General features: G+C 43.6%; 1 protein-coding gene across 3 annotated transcripts in view; it reads left to right on the plus strand.

Annotated features, from left to right (window-relative positions):
* Positions 1–18,856, plus strand: part of Rxfp1 (relaxin family peptide receptor 1) — a 120,975-nt gene that overhangs the window by 71,592 nt on the left and 30,527 nt on the right. For 2 of the 3 annotated variants that reach the window (XM_032898205.1, XM_032898206.1), the window contains exons 4-8: positions 3,967–4,072; positions 7,710–7,781; positions 15,173–15,244; positions 18,148–18,219; positions 18,307–18,378. In XM_032898205.1, coding sequence (XP_032754096.1) covers positions 3,967–4,072; positions 7,710–7,781; positions 15,173–15,244; positions 18,148–18,219; positions 18,307–18,378 — 394 coding nt within the window. The remainder of the gene's footprint in view (positions 1–3,966; positions 4,073–7,709; positions 7,782–15,172; positions 15,245–18,147; positions 18,220–18,306; positions 18,379–18,856) is intronic. The other variant, XM_032898207.1, reaches the window with a different exon arrangement.

An 18,856-nucleotide genomic window follows, 5' to 3' on the forward strand; every position in this document is an offset into this window, starting at 1 on the left:
CATAGCACTGTTATTAATATAATACAAAAACATTAATTAAATATATTATCTTAAAATGTAATTTCATTTTTGTATTTTATATATTAGTTTTCATTTCTTATACTTAAATTAAAATTTCATCTCACCCTATTCAAAAAAATGAATTGAATCTTACATCTTACCATATTCCAAAAATATTTTATCAATTTAAAGTATAGCTATTAACAGAATTAAGTCATTAACACATTAACAAGTTATAAAAGGCAAGGGTAAATGGCAAAAGAAAGGGTAATAGCAAAAATAATAGATCCATAAGAAAATGCTCAGTTTGGTCTAATAGTGCACACCTGCACATATGTCAAACATAAAGATTTCAATGATATAATGGTATAATGTCAGCAACACCAGAAGCATGGGCAGCAGATCTGATGTTCAAGGCCATCCTGGACCACACAGTGGAGCCTGTCTCCAAAAACACTGGAAAGAAAGAGGGAAAAGGAAGAAGGAAAGAAGGAAAGGAAACGAAAGAGGGAGAGAAAGGGAGGGAGGAGGAAGGAAAGAGAGAGGGAGAGGGAAAGGGGAGAGGGAGAGGGATAGGGAGAGGAAGAGGGAGAGGGAGGAGAGGGAGGGAGGGAGAGGGAGGAGAGGAAGAGGGAGAGGGAGGAGAGGAAGAGGGAGAGGGAAGGAAGAGGGAGAGGGAAAGGGAGGAGAGAGAGAAGGAGAGGGAGAGGGAAAAGAAGAGGAAGAGGGAGAGGGAAAGGGAGGAGAGAGAGAAGGGAAGAGGGAGAGGGAAAGGAGGAGAGAGGGAGAGGGAGAGAGGAGGAGAGGCAGAGGGAGAGGAAGAGGGAGAGGGAGGAAGGGAAGAGGGAGAGGGAAAGGGAGGAGAGGGGAGAGGGAGAGGGAGGAGAGGAAGAGGGAGAGGGAGGAGGAGGGGAGAGGGAGAGGGAGAGAGGAAGAGAGGGAGGCAGAGGGAGAGGGAGACAGGGAGAGAGGGGGAAAGAGGGAGAGAGAGGGAGGGGGAGAGGGAGAGGGAGAGGGAGGGAGGGAGAGGGGAGAGGGAGGGGGGGAAGAAGGGGGCGGGCGGGGGAGGGAGGGGAAAGGGAAGGGGGAGGAGGAAGGGGAAAGGGAGGAGAGGGAGAGGAAGAGGGAGAGGAGGGGGGGGAGAGGGAGGAGAGAGGAGAGGGAGAGGGAGAGGGAGGAGAGGGAGACAGAGAGGGAGAAGAGGGAGAGGGAGGAGAGGGAGGAAAGGGAGAGGGAGGAGAGGGAGAGGAGGAGAGGGAGAGGGAGAGGGAGGAAAGGAAGAGGGAGAGGGAAAGGGAGGAGAGAGAAGGAGAGGGAGGGGAGGGAGAAGGAGAAGAAGAGAGAGAGGAAGGGGAGAGGGAGAGGGAGGAAAGGAAGAGGAGAGGAAAGGGAGGAGAGAGAAGGAGAGGGAGAGGGAGGAGGGAGAAGGAGAAGAAGAGAGAGAGGAAGAGGGAGAGGGAGAGGGAGAGGGAGAGGGAGAGGGAGAGCACTCTTGCTGAAGAGAACTCAGCAGCTGCATCCAAAGCTCAGACCATTCAGGTCAAGGAGAGAAATGCCAGCTTTCAGAGCTCATGCTATAGTTTGCAAAGCAAAAACAGTAGAGCAAAACAGAGAGAGTCAGCAAAAGAACCCTGTTTTTTTTTTTTTTTTTTTTTTTTTTTTGGAGCTGAGGACCAACCTAGGGCCTTGCGATGCTAGGCAAGCGCTTTCTACCACTGAGCTAAATCCCCAACCCAAAAGAACCCTGTTTTGCCTACCCTGTCACTGTGGAAGGGATTTATCACAAGTAATTATTCAAGAAGCATGGCACTGCACAATAAATGATAGGCCGAGATCAATACAAAGGTAATTTTTTATTGATGCTTAGAAGACATCAAAAAGCTCAATTTTTAATTAGATTTCCGTAGAGAGAGTGGGGATTACAATTGCTGAATTAAACATATTTTCAAGCAGTACATGAAATAACAGTGGGGTGAAACTTAAATTAAGGTTCCTGTTTTAACATTTTTCTCATGTCAGATTCTTGCTAGAAATGAACCCAAGATCAGCTCAAAAACATTTTGAATACTTGAAAGAATGTGAGCAATTTATATTTTAAAGTTACCTCTTCAGAGAAATGCGGTGGAGAGCATTATAGCAATGCATAATAAAAGTTTAACTTCGAAGGATTTGAGGGGAGAAATTGTTTATCCACTGGCTATAAGCATTGACCTGCTCGTGGAGTAATCTTTTTTAACCCAGTTATAATTCTCAAATGAACATTTTTAATACAATTTTAAGCTAGCAGGATGGTTTTGAACCCACAATCCTCCTGCCTCAGCCTCTCAAATGCATGAGTGTCACCACATTCTACAGAACAGGTCCAACTTTGGAGCATAGCAGAATCTAGGACTTATTCAAAAGATACTTTTAAAATATTGAGATGCGTGGTTTTGTCATAAATAGGCTGAATAATTCCCAAAACTTCATTTGTGGGACGAATGATTCTCTGCACATCCCATTTTCTCTGATATTGGGTGTTGGGAAGATGAAGAATGGGATGTATACTTTTGGCCATCTTGTGGGGCTGGAACATCTTAAGGATGTGATTCAAAAGGTCTAAAATCTACTAGAGCCCTGCCGTTCACATAGCTTAGTAGTCTAACGGCTTTTGTAAGAAGCCGTGTAACTCCTACAGTGTGGTTTCTGCTTGCTGTGGAATGGACACTACCAAGACAGTGAGCGTTGCGCTCTGCATCTATTGACTCCTGGGAACTACATAGCAGCAGCTACAGCTATAAATATTCAGTGCTGCTGTGCATGGGAGAAACCACTTCTAACTGTTGTCAACCAGGCATATGTGTATCCATGTCTGCCAACGTTTTCAAAGACAGTAAAAATGCAATGCTTTACATACACTTGCTTATTTCTAAACAATAATAGCTCATTTAAAACTCTGCAGGTCAAACAGGAGCTGCTGCCAGGATTCTGTGCTCTCAGCCTTGAGCTACACAGGAAAACCGTTTAAAAAGGATGAAAGCCTATCAGTGCTTATGTCTCTTTCTTGCTAGCTTCTGGTTAAAATTACTTAGTTTCCACCAAAGGTTTTATTTACTAATTTCAATACTTATCAAACAGAAGCTTTCAAATGGACATAAAGCTTCCTCCTCCACAGAAAGACACGCACGAATGCACAAACACACGCACACGTGCGCATGCAACCACACATGCATACACGCATGCACATACGCAATCACTTCTCCCTTTGGTGAGAGAAGCAGATTCCATCCATTTTGCAACATATAAAGCGTCAATCCTCTATTTAAAAAAAAACTATGGGCGGGCCCGGGAAGAGGGCTCCTCTGTTCCTGCTTTGATCACTAGTCCTCACTATGCAAGCCATTTCATTATCTCCTATATCTAGAGAAAACTTAAAAGATGGTGAGCAATTCCATCCAGGAAACTCCCTTCTTTCCCTACCCCCATGTTAGTCAGCATTCCATTATCTGAACAAAGATATGAGATGAGGGTTGGAAGATTTCTCAGTAGTTAAGAGCACTTGCTTCTCCTGCAAAGGACTAGAGTCTGGTGCCCCAGCCCGCATCAGCAGAGGCTCACAACTGCGTGTAACCTGTAACCACCAGCTGCAAGGAATCTGATGTTCTCTGGGGCACCCATGGACACACACACACACATACACACAAACACAAACACAAATAAAAATCTTTAAAACAGGAAAAAAGGAAAGAAAAATGAGATCCTCGCTGTGTATATTATCTAAGGTTAATGCTAGGCTAGCCTGATCTTGACCTTAAATTCAGAGCAAACGGTGGAACCTTAATTTAAAGCATTCACCCAAGTGCTTAGGTAAAGCATGATATACTTTCACAGTAGGCAATATTCTCATGGCTTTGCCTTTCTTTCTCTTCGTCCCCTCTTCCCCCGGCCCCTCACTTCATTACTCCTTCCCACTTCCTCTCTGTTCAGTGGTTGGCTCTGTGCCCATGCATTGTTTGTGCCGAGATCTAGAACTTGACTGTGACGAAGCCAATTTACGAGCTGTCCCATCAGTTTCTTCCAATGTGACTGTAATGTAAGTAGCAAAGATTGGCTCGTCCTTAAGGCTGCGGTGAACCTCGTGGACTAACACTGGGTCATCACTAAGAGTGCACTTTGGTTCAAAGATGGTTTCATCCCTAATCAATTATAATGAATTTTTCACACATGGCTAGAAATACTTTTAAATATTAGACCTCACCTTAAGTTACTGCATAAACAACTCTGTGAAGTGTTGACTACTCACAATATTTCATCTAAGCAAAAGACGCCATCCATTTCAACTGCCACTGCGTGGGAAAAGGCTAAGTAAACACTACTCACAGCTTTCTCATTACACAGAATTTTTATTTGATGCTTACTGCAAGAGCTGTTTTAGAGTTTATTATAAGCAAAGAAGTTTTTGTGTAATCTTGTGTACAAATAAGGAGAAACAAATAAAATAAATTGGAAAAACATTCCCAGAACTTCACATTTAAATTAACTTCTAAATCACATTTTGACGCAGGCATATTGATGTTGTGGTCTTTTCCTAAGCAAGTCAAACTTACCTATAGGAAAGAAAAGAAAGAGTTGTATAAAAAATGTCCTGCTGAGTTCAGCATTTTGGATGCCAAGTTTCTAGTCATGGTTCTTTGACTGAACCAGACTTCAGCAGCACACAAACACATATTTTGATCCAGTTTTTTTTTTTTAAAGAACTCAATGGAATATAGAAGCTTCAGTGCATTTTTATTGCGTTGGTTGGGCTTTGGGTTTTTTGTGTATGGGTTCTTTATCCGTGTGTTTTAATATCTTGTGACTCTGGCTTTTTGGTTCACACAGACACAGTAAGCGTAACCCTTGAGTATACAGGTGTCGGCAAGGCTTGCCTTTCTCAAACAACCTACACGGCACCTCAGATGCTTGGCACACAGGTAAAGGAGCTATAGCAGAGCCCATCAAGTTCACAGAATCTGGGTGTCCCCCAGTGAATCTCAGCCTGGGAACAGAAACTGAGAACCTGGGGACAGACATCCACAAAAGCTTGCTCTCTGAAGGAAATGACATTTCCTAGATGAAGAGGAAGCCTCCTTTAGTGTGGCCTTCCTTCCTCACCTCCCAAGCTTATCATAGTAATTAGTCCTGCTAGGGAAAAAATAATGGTTCCCGTAAAGAAACCGACAGAGGTCCTAGGAAGAGCTTCTCCGAATTCATTTCTAACTCGAGAGAGATAATTATCACCCCCACTGCTTGCATCGAGTTACGGGAAAAGCCAAAGGAAAGTTTGATGAAGCCAACTTCAGTTTTTCATTTTCCTACACGTAATACTGGACTTTATTTGCCCACAATCCAACTAATCTTTATGAAAGAAAGGAACAGAGGAAGAACGCTAGAGGGATGGTGGTGGGGGACACAGAGTAAATGACGTAGATAAATTATGATTCAATTTAAAAAGAAATGTTCCGGCCACATATGTATAACATATACACAAAAATAGATATGTATCAGCCAGCTTTAACCCAAGAAGGAAAGGAAGAAGGGAGGGGGGAGGGAGGGAGGGAGGGAGGGAGGGAGGGAGGGAGAGAGGGAAGGAGGGAGAGAGGGAGGAGAGTTAAAAACTAAACCTAAGATCATATTCTACAAGAAGACAGGTGGAGAAACTGTAAAGTGGCTTCAGGGCATCTGCCCTGGGTTCCAGATGGAAGATCCGGGGGGCTAGGTCCCAGGGAATGTGAATGATCAAGACACCAATGTTACATTGCTTATTCCAATTTAACTTTACTGGGTGACTCGGTAGATATTCAACAGGCATTTGTAGATGTAGATATAATGCTCAGCGGTTTGAAATCTATAGCATTTGGCTATTTTTAAAGAAAAAAGGAAAGTAGGAAAGAAAGAAAGAAAGAAAGAAAGAAAGAAAGGAAGGAAGGAAGGAAGGAAGGAAGGAAGGAAGAAGGAAGGAAGAAAGAAAAGAAAGAAAGAAAGAAAGAAAGAAAGAAAGAAAGAAAGAGAAAGGAAGAAAGAAAGAAAAGAGAAAAGAAAACAGTATTATCAGATTGGAAGTATTGACTCAGTAATATTGTACTTGCTTAACATATACAAGGCCCTGAATTCATATCAGGACTGTACACACACACGCACGCACCACGCACACACACCCCACTGCAGCTCTGACTCTATATATACCGATAGACATAGCCAAACAGCATTGCCTTGTACTTTGACTAAACCACTTGATTCCAGTCATCCACATAAACTTTTCTCGCAGATCCCTGGCTCAACTTCATGCCTTGCTCCAGTCTGTCTGTTCTGTTCCAGAAGGGGGTAAGCTCTGAGCTTTAGTGCAAATGCATTACAAGACTAAATATCACACGTTTCACTAATAAGGTAGTTTTTCCAGATCTTGAGCTGCAACTATTGTAGTGAAATGTCAGAAATGGCCTAAGTCATGTGTAAGTAAAGTATCAAAGAAACTAATTGTCCAATGAGTGTTTGTTGAAGTCGTGCCTTTTTGAAGACATTTCACATAAAGAGTGAGGTGAACAAACACAGATAGCTATAAATATTTATACATTGTTCCAGCTCAATAAATGTTAACTCTGTTTGAGAGCTGACTTTTAGATCCCTGAACATAACCAGTAAAAAGCAGAGCTCTGGCTCGTGCTTCCTCCATACATCATACACACACTGTATACGAGTGCTTTGCGAAGAACCAAACAGGACATCCAAATTCAAGATATAAAGATAACCGACAATATGAAAGTATGTGGGGTTTTCTTAACCAATGAAAATAATATCCACCCCTCTTCACTTGTATCATTTAGGAAGAATTCGTTTAGAAGCTCTGGGCATGTGTTAATAAGGATCCAGCTTTCTTGCAAGTTCCTAAAGAACCTTCCTACCTGTATTCAAACCATTCCACTTAAGAGTGTGTGGAGGTTCTCATAGAATCTCACTTGTACCCCTTTTTAGGAATATTAAATGTAATTCCTTGCACAGTTTTTGGAGTCCTACCCTCACATGAAAAGGGAAAACGTACCAGCTCCATATTTTCCTAGATTTCCTCCAAAATTTCCAACACACTGAAATAATCACTTTGAAACTGCCATGTACAAATAACAACAGACAACAAATTTCTCCCTTATCCCTAGGGGATTCTCTGAGAGAATCCTCTAATTTATAGTCAAGAGATATCATTAGTCATCCACAGAAAGGGTAGAGATACTGTTTTTCTTACAAAAGTACATGGTGGGAGTTTAACAGGCATTTATTGAGAGAATGGATATATGAAGGAAGGAAGGAACAGATGGATGGATGAATAAACACTCGTTTAAGAGCAAACCAAACTTTCACCTAGGTCATTAAACCAATTCAAGTATTTAACAATTTATCTTTCTACAATATAAACACTGAATGACTTTGGTTTGGAAGCTAAAACACTGGTAGAAAAGGGAGTCTCGGTAAGCTAGGAGAAAGAGGAGAGAGAATTTAGTGGTGGCTCAGCCTCCCAGGCAACTTGGAGAAAGCGTGACTAGTCAGGCTTTCTGAGTCACTCATTTAAAATACATCATTAAACCAGTATACAGTGCATCCAGCTCAGACTCCAGCCCAAGAGCGTCAGTATTAAAATTAGAAGTAAGACATTAAAGTGAAAAGCCACTCAGCAAGACTGAACTGTGTCTGTGTTTCAGGTCCCTGCAATGGAACTTCATAAGAACGCTCCCTCCCAACAGCTTCAGGAAGTACCATGACCTCCAAAAGCTGTAAGGAAAACTTTAACTCTGGGCTTACCGTGAACCTTCAGTCTTGTGTACCTGTTTCTTGTTACTTCTGTAACAGCATCATACTACATATTAAGTCTAATAATCCCACCTGGAGAAAGTATTTATCCCTTAGCTAAAGACTTGCAAGTAAAAATTCTGAGTGTTTCTTAAGAGACAGTCTAGAAAAACCTCAGATAACTATCCCTAGTCAAACAGGAGTATGTGTGCCGTGGTTCCTCCGCCATGCCTCACAGACTGGAAGTAAGTATTTATTTCTGCCTCCTCCTGTCATGGGTCACTCAATGATCATCTCAAAGAAAGGTGTGCTGAACTTAGGGCAACCAAGATGGCTCAGTGTGTGTTGGTCATATCAGCCTAGGTAAAACATCAAGGCCTAGATGGAATGCTAAGGTCTAGTTAACTGTTACCTGCCATTATAAAGAAACTTTCTCATATGTTTCTACTGTTATTAGGAAACAGTAGAATATATAATGCCAAGTCAATTATATATTGTTATGTTTTGTGCCCTTGAAAACCAATCATGATAGAAGTAAGTAGAAGTGTTTTGTATAGTTACCCACAGTAAGCATGAACCTGAACCCAAAAGCACTTCCTGAACCTATGTATAAGCTTTAATGGTATAAGCTGCCCCCAGGATAGACCCCAACATATGAGACACCTGAATCAATATAATAAAGTATTTAGAATAAAGCTTTCATTTTGTGTAGTGGTCAAGTAAAGTTTAAGTTCCCAAGAACTTCCTGGGAACCAACATCCTACTTGGCCGAAAGAAACATGTACATGTAACTGACATTCTGATTGTCAAGTTAAGACATGAATGTTAGACAAGGTAGGCCACAGTCAAATACCCCAACCAATGGGAGCAGGATAAGTGTACAACAAAGACATCTTCCTAAGGAAATCCTCCTATCCCTAAATCTTGATTGGTGGAATAATTTGGCACAAACGTTTATAGATCTGAGGCTTAAAAAGCCCTGTAGAACCTTAACTCAGGGTCACGGTTCAGTTCCTGAATCTGGACCCTGGCCCTGGACAATAAGTCCTGGGGCATCTGCTCAATAAACTATCCCTGTCTGACTGAGATCGGTGTTCATGTGGTTTGTGAGGTGATTTCTGGACCCCAACAGGTCAGGGTTCTCTAGCGTATAGATAGATGATAGGTAGATGATAGATAGATAGATAGATAGATAGATAGATAGATAGATAGATAGATGAGATTTATTAAAATAAAACTACCCAGCAAAGGCACCAAGTCTGATGATCTGACAACAACCCTGGTCATCCTCTGACACTTGTATATACTGCATGGTGTGTGTGTGTGTGTGTGTGTGTGTGTGTGTGTGCGCGCGCGCGCGCGCGAGCGCGCATTCATACAGAAATAAAAAGTGGAAAGAAGAAGAAGAGGAGGAGGAGGAAGAGGAAGAGGTGGAAGAGGAAGAGGAAGAAGAGGAAGAAGGGAAGAGAAGAAGAAAATAAGAAGAATTAGAGACTGTAGAGATGAGTGAGTTAAGAGTGAGTTTTGCTTTTTCAGAGGACCAGAGTTCAGATTCTAGCTCAAGATGGCCACTCACAACTGTCTATAACTCTAGATCCAGGTCATCCATCACTTCTGGCCTCTAGGGAGACCCACTTGTATGCACATATGAACACAAACACCTATGCATAACTAAAAATAAAATCAATCTTTTAAAAGAATTTTAAAAGATGTGATGATCTTCAGCAAGATCCACTATCACTATTAAATAATGAGCAAGGGATGTATCTCTGGGGAAGAACACTTGCTCAGTATGTGTAAGATACTGGCTTTAAGCAGCACCACAGGTTTAAGGGAAAAAAAAGTTTAAATTGTGGAGAATTTGTCTTAGTGTTTTATTGCTGTGAAGGGACATCATGACCACAGCAACTCTTATAAAGGAAATCATTTAATTAGGGGCTGCCTTTCTGTTCAGAGGTTTAGTCCATTATCATCATGGCAGGAAGCATGGCAGACTTGGTGCTGGATAAGTTGCTAAGAGTTTCACATCCAGATCCACAGGCAGCAAAAGGGACACTGGACCTGGTTTGAGCTTTTAAAGCCACAAAGCCAACCTGCAGTGACATACTTCCTCCACTAAGGCCACACCTCTTAAACCCTGTCTGCACTCCCTAATGACCAAACATTCAAATATTGTGAGCCTATGGGGTACAATACATTCAAACAGCCACAGAATTTTCCCATATGTTAAGAAGTTCAGTTCAGCAAGTTCATTCTTTATCTTGATCTTGATCAGCATTGTAATGCTTGACTCTTTTCAGGTGAGCTTCATGAATGCATTCTCAAAATCCACATTAGCCAAGGTGATCTCCATATGATTTATATCAACTTTATGATTTAGTCATAAATAATTACTGACATATTGAACTTACATGTTCTGTCCCTGAAGCATACTGTCAAGAAAACATCTTGGAACTTCTTCCTGCCTAGGGACACCTTGATTTCCTTTTGGTGTATTAATACAGATGTGTACTTTCTTAAGATAATAGATGGAGTTAGTATAAACACACTACAAACATCAGCATATCCCCAGTAAGCCAAGCTGCACAGCCTGGAACAGACTGAACCTGAAGAGGACTGAGGCCAGCACTAAGGCAGGAAGGGGTAGCACTTTCTTATTCTGCCCATCCTCTGGATTTGAGACTTCATTTCCAAAGTCATGTCAGAAAAACTGTGGACTTGATTGACACGTGCACATGATAGTAAAGAGCCAGGACATATACTCAACAATATACATCAAATTGACCTCTAAGAGGACATCCTGGCTTCTCATAGTCCTTAGATGACCAAGCATCAGCCATGAGCTACCTCCTCCCGCTTGCAAGGACCTTCTCCCAAGCAAAACACCTGTGATTCTGCTCATGGCAATCCATGTGAGCAGCTTCTCCTGGAGAGTTGTCTGTGGATGAGATTTCAGGGTGTACTCTAGATGTCCTCATCACAATGTGGATGACTCACCACATTGCGGCTAATCAGGGCTCTTTGCTCTGTGAGAGTCTCTGATGGGAGAGTTGAAATGTGCAGAGAATCAAGCAAATGGCCTGTCTAAGGAGATGCTGAAGTGGGAGTGCCCTCTGAAAACTTTATCCATGAATTGTTGGAGCTCTTTCCAGGAAAAGTTTTTAATGAAGAGAAAGTGAACCGAGCCCAACCATTCCTCAGAACCAGTGGGAGCGCTTCCAGGAAAAGACCTCAGTCCAGGAGAGGTCAGCCAACCAGCCCAGGACAGCAGCAACCAGTGCTCAGATCTGTTCATGTTGCTCAAAATTAAGATTCTCCTATTTCCAAAGAAACCAGCGTATGAGAGACACCATGAGACAGGTTGGGATCATCACCATCAAGAAAGGCATCTGGCTAGAAGAAAATGGTTCTGAATGGATTTGTATCACTTCCCTTGATCAAGACCAAAGGATAGAGGGCTCCAAACCCCTCACCTCCTACAAGCATCCAGGTGATAGCTCCGTCTACAGGATTGAAGACAGCTTGGCCGCGTTCCCAACTCCATACCTCCTCTTGCCAAGGGAAAGAATACAAGTCACTGCACTGCTCCTTGGACTACTCCTTGCCCTTGGTAGGGCAGATTTACAAGGCAGCAGTTGGTTCCATTTTGAGTACAGAAGCAGAGACAGGATTACTCTGCCTCAGGGTTGGGGTTTGAATATGAATTGTCCTTAGGCTCAAGTGCTTAAACAACTGGTGTCCAGCTGGTGGCGCTGTAGTGGAAGGTTATAGAGCTTTAAGCGGGTGGAGCCTCACTGGAGGAAATGGATGACTGGGATTTTGTAGCCCATTTCCTGTTCTGCCTCAGCTTTCTTGACTGAAGATACAGCTGGCAACTTGTCGCCTGCTTTTCCTGCCCTGCCTTCCCTGGCTTGAGGGGCTGTATCCCCTCAAACTGCAAACCAGGATAAACTCATCCTCTACTAAGTTGTTCTTTGTCAGGTGTTTTGTCACAGCATCGAAAACGAAGGTAACTAATCCTATCATGTCTGTGTGCATACACGCCAATGCCTGCCAAGCACAAACCACGAGATACTGACTGATAAGCAACTTACTTCTGCGAGTGAAAGAATACCACCCATCAATTTATCTAAGTTGTTTGGGAATTTGTGGGTGCGTGGTGTATTCAGACCGCAGCACGAAGCCGAGACCCATGAACTTTCTGAACCACCAGACCAATAGAGAGTGAGTCAGCTATACCTGTTGTCTGACCATCCAGTGCTACATCAAGGGACTTGCACACAGAGAATTCCCAAGGACTTCAGCTCAGCACAGTCACCAACAGGTGACACAATTCACTCAGATTGCTGTCCATCCATCCATCCAAATTTTCACCTTCTCCGTCCTACGCCTCAGCAGTTCAGCTCTGTGGCTGTGCAAATCTCCAACTATATTTACTGTTTCATCTAGGCGTCTGCATCAGCTCTGTTTCTGCCTTCAGTAAAGCCCTCTTGAATTGCAGCCTCTATAACCTTTTCACAACCCTGTAACACACCACTAGTGAGTGTGTGTGTGTGTGTGTGTGTGTGTGTGTGTGTGTGTGTGTGTTGGGGTTGGGGATTTACCTAAGAGTTAATATTGATAATAGAAGAACCTGTGATTGCCGTGGTTATGTTGTAAAGAAGTGGTTCTCAACCTTCTTGACGCTACAACCCTTTGATAAAGTTCCTCATGTTTGGTACTTCCAAAAATAAAGTTATTTCATTGCTACTTCATAACTGTAATTTTGCTACTGTTATGAATCATAATATAAATATCTGGTGTGTGAACCACAGGTTGAGAACTACTGCTGTAAAGAACTATCAGAACTATTTTATAAACTCCAGCCAACAAAAGCAATAAATCTTACAAATTTGTTGTTATTCAGTAAGTTCTGACTGGGTGAGAAGACACAAATATGTCCGTCTGAGTTTCTGACATCATGTGCTCATGACAGACATAATTCTTCAGTTTTATCTTTCCATAGCAAAATAAAAAGAAAGGCGCAATCCTCAAAAGGCCAAGGCCCTGCCTCACGTTGTCAGAGATTTGTCTGTCTTTCTGAAGTTTAAACTGTGTAATAAAGTTTTTTTTTTTAATAATATAAATAGAAACAGAGGGAAACCAAGTGAAAAAATTAGTTACTTCATACAAGCAAAACTATTCTAAAGCTCCAGATAGCTTGAAGAAAGATGTATTTCGTGTTTGAAAATAAAATGACAATCCATTTCAGAATTTCTCAGCTTAAAAAACAAAAAAGCTTTTCAGGACAACTCCCTGAATCCTCCGGAGTCCAAAAGCTCATCCTGATATCTAACACCCCCTTGTGGCCACACATTTAAATGGCATCGGTAACGGTTTTGGTTGGTTGGTTGTTTTTAAGGGGGCTTTACCAGCATGTCTATCTGTGCACCACATGCGTGCCTAGTACCTGTGCAGGCCAGTGTCCTCAACTGCTGAGCCATCTCTCCATACCCTGTTTATGTTTTAGACAAGTCTCACTCTGTAGATCCAGCTAGCCTAGAACTAAGAGAAATCCTCCCGCCCCGTATTCCAAGTACTCGGATTACAGGCTAAGCCTAAACTCCTGACTCTTGAATTTTTGAAAATCACTCCAAGCAACAACGATCCAAAGAGCTTAATGATAAAACATTCCGTCCGGTTTCTAGAGGCACAGCTTGACTCCACGTACAGACACTGCAATCTGCTGCTTACTAGACGCTCAGTACAGGTGAAAACACGGCACTCCGTCTTCAAGGCTCCTTGTGTGTCAGTAAAGAAGATGCGTTACCTACCACGTGACCAGGCCACAGCATGTCACGTGAAACAATCAATTCTGTAGCTGCATTTTTTCAGGTAGAATCAAAGGGATGCCTTTGAATCAAATATCAAACTAACTGACATCCGTTCCTATTGATTTCTCTCTTTTCTCCTAACAAGTCATATACAGATTTAAGACATTCTCCGGAACATTGGTAGTCGCAATTACAGGCCCACCATCTTTGCTTCATCGTCTCTCGCAACCACAGGGCTGCAACCCTATACACGGGTGCACGGAATGGGAGAGCTTAGCTCTGGGTCCTAGTCCTTCTAACGCGCTGTCAAGTTGCAAGCCTGTGTTTTTGTCTTGACATTCCAATGTTTGCTTGACATTTAAACTCCTCATAGGTTGTCTCAAGAGCTTTTGCGAACAAGGTTTAGGGTGTCAGAGTACTCAAACTAAATTTGATTTATTAGGATTTAGGGTTGTTTTGCGATAAGATTTGTATCATGAGTCACAGACATTTTTTTGGTCTGGTTCTATGTGAGCACATATAAATCTGAATAACTGTAACAGGAAGTTTTAAAAGCCTGGCTTTTGGAACCATGTGATCAGTGAGCACTTTTCTCCACATTAGTTCTTGTCTAGAAAATTCTAGACGGCAAGCTTTAACTCCTATCGATGTACCTTTACAACTGCAAGTTTTTGTAGTAGTTTTACGAATTGAGAATGTCATGTAATATATTTTTTATCATATTCATCCCACAGTCCTCCCAAGTCCACCTCCACCTCCATACCTCTCCCAGCTATGTGACTTCTTTCTGTGGTTTTTATTTTTAATGACCCACTGAGTCTAATTTGTGTTGCCCATACACTTGGGGTGGGGGAGGGGCAACCACTGGAGCAGAGTCAGCCACCAGGGCCCACACTCTTAAAGAAAACTGCATCTCCCTCCCACTAGAAGCCATCACCTGCCAGTACCATCTAAGGGCAGGGATTCATGATCCCCTCACTTCCCCTCCCCGTGCTAGAGCACGGTCTGACTTGGTCTTGTGCAAAGCAGCAGCTTCTTGTCACGTACTGCTTCACTCCTGTCCTCCGGACCTCTGGCTCCTCCTCCACAATGGTGCCTGAGCCTTGGGCTGGGCTGTAATGGAGACATCCCAGTCAGCCGAGCGCTCCACTACGCATGTTCTCGGAACTTTGACCAGTTTTAAGTATCCACTGCAGAAAGAAACTTCCCTGGTGAGGTCTGACAGCTGCGCTAACCTGTGAGTAGAGATACAGGCTCCGCGGGCAGTTTGTTGCTACTTCCGTTTCTAGCTTCAACTTGCAAATAAGCTCTGACCCAAGCACACATGAATTTAACAGCAAAATACCAGTTTGGGCCGGTTATTCCACTGTGTTTCCCTTCTCAGGTCAATTTCTTTCAGTAAAGTACACTCAAGGAGAATGACCATCTCATCTGTGCCAGGGACAGGGCTGTCGGCACAAGCGCGTGCCACGGTCACCTCCGATTATATTGCCAGGGTCTTTTATCTTGTGAAGCTGACACTATTGTATTGTTTTCTCTTTGACGACTCTCGGCCGTCACAGGTGCCTGCAAAACAATAAGATTCGCTCCGTCAGTGTCTCTGCCTTCAGAGGACTGCACAGCCTCACTAAACTGTAAGTCTGGGGTTAATTGACTCCCTAGAGCAACAGCATTCGGTCAGGCTAATTCATTCCAGTCCAAACCAGTTCTCCCACTCAGGAGCAGGGGACCTGCAAGTGCTGAAGGGACAATGTGGTAGGGGGCCTGGGACGGTGGGATTGGGAGCACACGGTATTCAGGCTGAGCCTTGATTTCACTTGTCAGGTGAGGCCTCGGGCACCACCTCCCTCCACTTTCTTCTAATAGTTCAGACTCCGGGCTATTGTGGGAATACATTTTAAAACCTCACAGGAAATGCCAGGACAGGTGAGGTTTCTGGTTGAGTAGCTAGATTTCTTCATGTTCTATGCCATTGGCGTGGTGTCTTCAGCAGTAAGGTCTCAGTGTCAGGTAGTGGAGCCCACCTAAGAGCATTGTCAATAGCCTGTGGTGTTTGGTAATGTCTATGGAACCTCTTTGGCCAGAGTGCCCCCAAAAGGTAACTCATTCCTGGTACTGGGAACGGGGGTCGGGGGACATGGTAGTGTGTGATGTCTCCTCAGGGCACTGTCTTCCTCCATCCTACGGTGAGTGCATTCAAACTCTTTTCATGTGTACACCTTAGAAGGCTTCTCCAGTAATATGTTCCCACATGGATTTTCAAAGGGCCTTCGGATCAGTTACTCCTCCCCACACTCCCTCCTGTACCTTGACCTCCAACTCCACCCCTCTATTCCTCCTACCCTCCCATCTCCACCCCTTCACACCCCGCCCCGTGTTCTAGTTTCTCCATTATTCCATTATAGCACTATCTTCTACACCCCTTCTTTGGCAGCCGCACCATTTTAATCTCCCACATTAGAGTTCTCGTTGCCCTCACCCTTGCCCTCACACAAACAGCTTAAAGGGAAAGAGACTCAGTGTGGTGTGTGACTTCAGAAGTCCATCACTGCAGACAGCATGGGGCACCATCCCTGGGAAGTCCCCACTGACCTCCCTGGAGGCCCGTCACAGACAGTGTATTTTACTGATGTCCTGCAGTTGATGATGGTCAGGGTCAAAGTGACAGGTACTCTGTGAGAAGTGGTCGTTTCTGCTCTAGAGCAATGAATGGCTCTGAGGATGGGACAAGACAGATGTGCGTGAGGTGCAAGGGTAGATCGGTTATCTTGTACTGGAAGGGATGGGTGTTCACAAGCACGGTGCATTCATGAGAGAGCCCTACCATGTTCATGGATGGCTAAAGCTAGGTCTTAGTCCTTCTCGGCCTGCATGGCATCCAGGCCTGCAGAGAGGTGGCTTAAAATATGAGACAAACAGGCCAAAGTCAAACCTGACAGAAAGGGCAGATTCCTGGTTGGGGAATTTTTTGCAAGTTGTCAGCTACAAGGTGTGAGAAAATCAAAGAAAAGGGAATTTTTTTTTAAATGGGGAGCTGGGGGATGACGTAGTGCTTGCCTAGCATACACAAAGCTCTGGTTTTGATCACCACTACCACTTAGAGCCAGGTATAATTGTGCATTCCTATAGTTCAAGCACTTGGCGGGCAGGGGTGGGTGGATCAAGAGTTCAAAGGGAGCTGGAGACATGGCTCAGTGATTAGGAGTACTGACTGCTCTTCCAGAAGTCCTGAGTTCAATTCCCAGCAACCACATGGTGGCTCACAACCATCTGAAATGGGATCCAATGCCCTCTACTGGTGTGTCTGAAAACAGCTACAGTATACTCATATACATAAAATAAAAATTCTTTAAAAAAATTTTTCAAAGCAAGCCTCAGAAGTCAGAGGTCAGCCTTGGCTAGATGAGGCCTGCCTTTCTAAACAATTCCTCCCAAAAGGATAAATAATGGAGAGGTGTCAGTGTGTTCCATTTATCTGGGCAAGTGAACAGCTTGCAAATGAACCATAGGCAAGGATGTGGGCAGAAATAGTGATCTCACAGTGATATATGCAGAGTGCAGATGACGTGATCTGTGTCAGATGTGACTACAAACACTGAGGGAAGAAGTGCTGTGCACGTCTTAGAAATGAAGGAGATCAGCTCCCCGGAAGTAAATGTTCAAGGTCACACTGTCAATAGTCGATGGAACGCCTCACATTCTTGTGGCTCTTGCTTCTGCATACTCTGTCTACTTTGCCCATTCTGTGCTTTGTGAACACCATTGTCTTCACCCAAGATGCTTCTCAACTCCTTTCCCCCCTCCACTCCCGTTCCTCAGTTTCTAGTCTTTACAGATCAGGCGCCTTCTGCTAATGAGTGACCACATGTTGTACACTTCCCTCTGGGTTTTACATGTTGCCTAGTTTTCTTTTCACATCCTGTCTGCTTCTCGGGATTCAATGTCCTTCAGCGAATAGGCTGATATACTTCCAAAAACTATCCCATTTTTAATCCTCAGTCACTATAACAAAATCCTCGAGATAATTACCTGATAAAGAAGAAAGATCTTGGCTGTCACTTTTGAGGTCTGTCTGCGATTGGCTGACTCCATGACTTTGAGCCTGTGATGAGGCAGCCCAAGGGGGTGAGAACTCATGGCATAACACTCACCCACCTCAAGCAGCGATGTAAGGAAGAGAAAGACATCATTAATCGCACCACACAAGAATGACCAGAGGAGACACACAGAGTCCTCCTTCCTAAGGTCCTCACCCCCCCCACCCCAACACTTCAGACAAAGCCTTTGATTGATCACAGGCTGATACCCATCCAGATAACAGCAGAGTGGATCACTAAAGTATAGACCAATTCATTAGCTAACTGTGGGGAATTTAAAGCTAGAAATGACGTAACAAATGATAAGGGCCCTTAAAAGTCCAAAGGCAGGAAGTGGTGTATGTGGTGAGCTGGTATAGGAGAGGCAATGGCAGATGTGACTTTCCTTCTTGTAAAACATCAAAAAGAATAAACTCCCTGCTGTTATGTCTCCTCTCCAGGTACCTCAGTCACAACAGAATAACCTTCCTAAAGCCAGGAGTTTTTGAAGATCTCCACAGACTGGAATGGCTGTATGTTTCATTTGTGTGGTGTTTCCTTGTACTGCTTTTTAAGGTTCTGAAAATACACACATAACTCTGTTATTTTGTTGCTGACAGGATAATTGAAGACAATCACCTCAGTCGAATTTCCCCACTCACATTTTACGGACTAAATTCTCTCATTCTGTTGTAAGTACTCAGTTAAGACAAACAGGGTGGGGAGATGGCTCAGAGAGAGAAGGCGATTGCCAGCAAGCCTGGTGACCTGAGTTCAATCCCCAGGACCTACACAGTAGAAAGACCCATTCCTACAGGCTCTCGACTCTACATACAAACGGAGGCATACTATCTTAGTTAGGGTTTCTCTTGCTGTGAAGACACACCATGACCACAGCAACTCTTAGAAAGGAAAACACTTCACTGGGGCTGACAATGCCAGGGAACATGGTAGTATGCAGGCAGACAGGTGCTGGAGAAGGAGCTGTGAGTTCTACGTCTTGATTGGCAGGCATCAGGGAGAAATGGCTTGAACTTCTGAGACACCAAGCCCAACCCCATAGTGAAACACTTCCTCCATCAAGACCCATCACGGCCACACCTCCTATGGGCCAAGGATTCAAGCACATGCAACTATGGGGGGTCTTATCTATTCAAACCACCACACACA

The sequence above is a fragment of the Rattus rattus genome, chromosome 3 (genome assembly GCF_011064425.1).
Source record: "Rattus rattus isolate New Zealand chromosome 3, Rrattus_CSIRO_v1, whole genome shotgun sequence".
NCBI lineage: Eukaryota > Metazoa > Chordata > Mammalia > Rodentia > Muridae > Rattus > Rattus rattus.